Source organism: Takifugu rubripes, chromosome 1 (assembly GCF_901000725.2).
Source record: "Takifugu rubripes chromosome 1, fTakRub1.2, whole genome shotgun sequence".
Classification (NCBI taxonomy): domain Eukaryota; kingdom Metazoa; phylum Chordata; class Actinopteri; order Tetraodontiformes; family Tetraodontidae; genus Takifugu; species Takifugu rubripes.
In genome coordinates, this window is record NC_042285.1 from 8062792 (window position 1) to 8068400 (window position 5609).

Consider the following 5609-nt stretch of genomic DNA (forward strand, 5'->3'; position numbering starts at 1 on the left):
TGTTATGAAGGTGTATATAATTCTTAGGCTATTTAAGTACACATTTAAATACCAAAAGTTTTATAGAGGGATGAGAATTCAATGAGCAAAATCCAACCACTCTGCCACCATTACTGCAGGTAGACATCATCTAAAGCCCCCCTCCCTGAAATTCATTATAGAAAGGATTAATGCAAAACTAAACAGGAAAGAAGAGTTGGAATGACATGGTGGGGATCCACAATCATCCACTCGTGCATCCTGGCTCGGGCGATTATTTTATTTAGGAACACTGGCCAGGTGTTCCCAGTTAAGTAATGATCATCAGCTGTGCAGCCAAGGATCTGCATACCAAGACACCTAGCAACCAAACTTCATGCATGCAAGCATGCACACAGGACCAAAAATGATAGGTGAGTGGATGAGGCTATGTGTAAAACCAAAGGCATATCTCTGCAGATGTAAAATTTAATAGGGTGGATTTACAGACCCAAAGTGAATGCATGAAATTGGACCAGTCAACTAGATGAACTATAATCTAATGCAGGCTGTCTTTCAGTTTGGTTGAGGTACCAGGCAGTGTCCATGACCACAGATAAAAGACTTACAATCATCACTAAAAAAAAGTCATTCAAATAAACCTAAGTTCTGATAAATTGCTAGACACTGACCTCTATCCTTTCTGAATACTAGACATTCCACACTTTGTCTGAGTTGACTGTATTGTAGCTATAAATTTATATTGCATGTGTGTCACTGGGTTGTTGTATATCTCATCTGTGACACACAGCCATGCTGCCAAATAAATGGCGCAGGGGTGAGAGAGGCACGCATCGAGCGAGAGCAGGGCACATTTCCTGCATACCTCCCTCCCGCTTTTTGTCTCCTCTTATTCACTTTGGACTTGTGAGAGAGTGCATCACCAGCTGCTCTCTCTCTTCCTCCCCCTCCCTCTCTCTTCCTTTCTCGCTGCCTCTGACACGTTCCTCCTGCTCACTCTCAGTCAGAGGGGATTCTCCGTAAAGCGGCGCCGGTAGCTTACTCACTTCTCATCACATCCCTGATGGCTCTTTTTTGCATTCCGAATTCAAATCCTCTGCCTTCAATGGCAGACTTTGCATCCAACGATGTTGTCATGGGTCTCCGAGGGTAGAAAAGGCTGGAGGAGAACTTTTCAAGCGACTGGATAAATAATTGAGCTCTGCAATGGAGCCATATCTGGCTCCTTTATGATTGCTGGATACATATTGTCCTATACATTCACTCCACCATGTGCTGGTGCTGTTGGGATTTTAGTGGAGTATAAATTCTTTTCTGGTAACGGAGGATTTTGGAGGAGCATATGTAACTCAAAACATGGATGATGGACGTACAGTGCAGGACTGAACATTCCTGTTAAATTCAGCAGCCCAGGTAGGATTATTTGTCTAAAACTCTACATTAATTCATCGAGGTATTCATGAAGTGTCACAAAGACAGTGGTGTAACATGATCAGCAGAACACTATGGCATGTGTGGCAAGAGAACAATATTTGATGAACGTTCAGTACCGCAAATTTATAAAAGTTTAATATGCCTTTAGCAGTTACATTTGGTTCTTTCTGAAATAGTGCAGTAGCGCCAATCCTGATAATAGCTGTTATTTAGTTACTCACTTACATGAGTATTTCTGTTAGTGAATATTTTATAATTCCAAAACTGCCATTATTGGTGTCCTTAATAGTATGAATGAGTGTTCTAATGAATAATATTTATTTATTATTATTAGACAAATACATGGTAAGACAAAAGCAAGGGAAATAAGCAGCTCTTTGCCAATTGAAACAACCTTCTCAATTAATGAATGTATAAATGTAAAATAACACCAGATATGAAAAATGACAAAAATAAAGAAGAGAAAAAAAATCAATCTTGGAAGTGCTGTCTGTGTAGATTGTCAATCATCCAGGTCATAGTTATCCAAGATAGTTTTCTTTGTTAACTGGACTGTTTTTCTTCTCTTTTGAAGACGTTTCGCCTTCTATCCAGAAGACTGACTCTTAAATGCGAACTAGGATAAAACAAAGCTAAAAGTGAAGAAAAAATGGCTAGTAAATTGTAATTTAATAAAATGCCTTTCAAGTGCTTGCTGTCTGGTTAACACCGACCACTGACCACATCTTTGTCTGATCCCACATGTCCAGATATGACCACATCTATGGAGCCTATGGGTGTTCTTGCAGATCGTGAAGCTAATGCGACAGACTTTCCTATGGACACACACGAGGACAAAGCTGTCACCTTTACTATCAGCACCATACTCTCTCTAATGTGTCTTGTCGGAGTCCTTGGAAATATCTACACGTTGATCATCATGTGCCGCTCCATGAGGACTGCAGCCTCTATGTATATCTACATCATAAACTTAGCATTAGCAGATCTGCTCTATCTTCTAACCATACCTTTTGTGGTCTGCACATACTTCTTAAAAGGATGGTATTTTGGTGATGTAGGTTGCAGGATTCTTATCAGCATGGACTTTTTGACAATGCATGCCAGCATCTTCACGCTCACAGTTATGAGCACAGAGCGCTACTTTGCTGTGGTCAAACCACTTGATACTGTCAAGCGGTCTAAGAGTTACAGGAAATCCATAGCTCTGTTGATCTGGGTGGCTTCTCTTGTCCTAACCCTACCGATGATTGTGAGCATACAGCTGAAGAGGGATGGCACCAAGGCTATGTGTCAGTCATTTCTGGCCGAATATTCCTATAATATATACATCTCCATCCTATTTTGCACCAGCATTGTCGCACCAGGATTGATCATTGGCTATCTTTATATCCAACTAGCGCGCACATATTGGGTTTCACAGACGGAGAACTACAGACAGACCAAGAAACTTCCCAATCAGAAGGTCAGTGATTCAAATTTCTGTAATTATTTGTAAATGTATTTTCACTTTTTGTTATTTAATTAGTTTTAATTTGGACTAATCATGCACACTTTTCATCTAAATAGTTATAAATAGTTATATATAAGTTTAAATCTAATTGAAAACAAGAGCCAGTACCATTATGTCACTGGTAACAATGCACTTTAACAAGGAAAAGGTTGATTTAAAGTGTTTTTGGTAGCACAGGAAACATGCCTGATACATAAATCTCAAGCACATTGTCATGCATACTTGGCACAGGGTTCTCTTCTTTCAAATGTGATAATAGTTATCAGCACTTTTGCATTAATCATCTGACAAGCCTGTTTAACATTGTTACCAGTGCACGACTGTGCACTACTCTCTGACGATTGGTTTTAGGGAGGCATAATAATGCTATTTAAGAGAGGACAAGGTGGAACTCAAATACCTGGCTTTACCAGCCCAAAAACAAACATATATTCCCCGCAAACATGGGGGGTGTATATGTTTGTGAAACACATGAAAAAAGGACATTGAGGAGAATGTAAACAAAAATAAAACACAAACCACATCAGAGAAATAGCAAATGCTACAAGAAAACATGAGTTTGGAAATACACAACTTTTGGGGTGAGAAACAAAACTTTTCCCCCATTTGGGCTGTCGATTTATTCAAGAATGTCTGAAATAAGAGCAATATGAAAAGAAATATGAATAGGGGCTCCAGAGTTGAATGATTTTAAAATGCCACAACATCCTTTGTGTAAATGCAAAGTGCATTTTAAGCGAATTTGGGCATGTGCATTACAGTTGCAGGTAAACGAGCTTGCATAGTTGTCGACCATACGTAAGCCTAAGACAAGAACTTTGAGAGCAGAAGAAGACAGACATAATCAATCAATCAATCAATCAATCATTTTTTATTTATATAGCGTCTTTTACTCCCAATCCCTGTTCTTTACAGGTTTTTCGTTTTGTAGTGTCGCTTGTAGGAGCAACTCCATGTTGTCGGCAGTCCACTGGAAAACTTTGGTGCTCGCCATTATAATTGCTGTTGTTTTAAATATGCTCAGTGTTTCTTTACACACTTACTTGTATGTCTGGGGCATTACCATCAACTATTAGCCTGACATGTGCACTACAGCGTATTGATTTGCACGGAGATCGTGTTTTAATACGTGTTCATCTGCACAGGGAGCTGTTTTTCAAATAAATCTGAAAATGGGGCCAAATATCCCTAAGATGTTTTTATTGGCAGGATTCCCATTCTTATGGCTGCATCTCTTTTTCAAAAGGTATTGTACCTGATCTTCACCATTGTGCTTCTCTTCTGGGCATGCTTCCTGCCCTTCTGGATCTGGCAGCTGCTGGGCCAGTTCAACCCCTTGCTTCCCCTGTCCCTCAAAGCCAAGCGCAACATTAACTATCTAACGACGTGCCTGACATATTCCAATAGCTGCATTAACCCTTTCCTCTACACACTTCTGACCAAGAACTACAAAGAATACATGAGGAAGCACAAGTTGTCATGGTCGACCGGCAGCTACTTCCAGCGGAGGAATCGCTTTCAGCAATCACCGCGTCGCTCATCGTCTGCAAGCAGTCAGCAGTGCACTGAGAGCTTTATGCTTACTCACACACCATCCCTGAAAGCAGACAACAGCAGTTTGTAAGGTAGAAGCCTTTGTAAGTGCTAACACATAAGATAACTCCTTGCACATGACAAGTAACAGTAATCAGGCTCACTTAACACTTTCATTCTCTATTAAAACAGAATAAGGTATCATGACTCCACCTGCCTGTGTTACTTCAGATAGAGATCTCATATACTCCAATTAAGGGAATAGAATAGAAAGCCTTTGTTGCTATTGTGCTTTACAAAAATAACATAATACACAGCAGCCGCACATGCAGAGCAAATACACAATACTGATTTGGCATGCATCTGTATTGGCACTGTGCTCCATGAAAAGAGCTAAAAACAAATGTGAATGACTATAGTTGCTTCAGTGTCTAGTACAGGGGTCGGCAACCCAAAATGTTGAAAGAGCCATATTGGACCAAAAAAACAAGAAACAAATCTGTCTGGAGCCGCAAAAAATTAAAAGCCTTATAATGAAGGCAACACAGGCTGTAAGTGTCTATATTAGCTGTATTAGCCTACTTTCCAAATGGTAAGTAGGCCACAAATACATAATGAGCATTCATGATTGTAGCTACACCGGTCCAATGAAATAATGGCCACGCATCACACAGATGTCTTTTGAAAAGAACCCTACAAGTGACCTATCAAAGGAAACATACATGAAGAATAATACATTTTAAGCCATTTCAACAATAACAAATTGAGACATTAAATGAAATTATGACCATTTTAAAAATGTAAAATAAATATTGACTGAATTTTTCAATTAACATGTCTCTCAGACAGTTACAATGATGAAATGTTTATTTTCCTGCCGCGCATCCTGGAGAGAATGACGCCCCATGTGACCACTCTGCTGTACGATGGTGCTTTAAGTTTAACTTCCATTATCATGGGATGATGAAAACTTTAAGAATGTTTGTCACGTTTTTCTCCTACAAAAATTATATTAAAACAATTTCCATTTTCATATTTTTGAAAAAGCTCCAGGGAGCCACTAGGGCGGCGCCAAAGAGCCGCATGCGGCTCCAGAGCCGCGGGTTGCCGACCCCTGGTCTAGTATATTGTATCAGAGAGAGAGAGAGAGTGT

General features: G+C 39.8%; 1 protein-coding gene across 2 annotated transcripts; it reads left to right on the forward strand.

The window, feature by feature from the left end:
- Positions 1–325: 325 nt before the first annotated feature.
- Positions 326–5344, forward strand: uts2r (urotensin 2 receptor). Of its 2 annotated transcripts, none has more exons than XM_003978734.3 (3): positions 326–392; positions 2163–2875; positions 4170–5344. In XM_003978734.3, exons 1-3 carry the CDS (start codon positions 356–358, stop codon positions 4545–4547), a joined length of 1128 nt encoding a protein of 375 aa, XP_003978783.2. In that variant the 5' UTR covers positions 326–355; the 3' UTR covers positions 4548–5344. The 2 variants fall into 2 exon arrangements, with proteins under 2 accessions (XP_003978783.2, XP_029692074.1); XM_029836214.1 differs by lacking the exon at positions 326–392 and adding an exon at positions 444–1392.
- Positions 5345–5609: the final 265 nt, after the last annotated feature.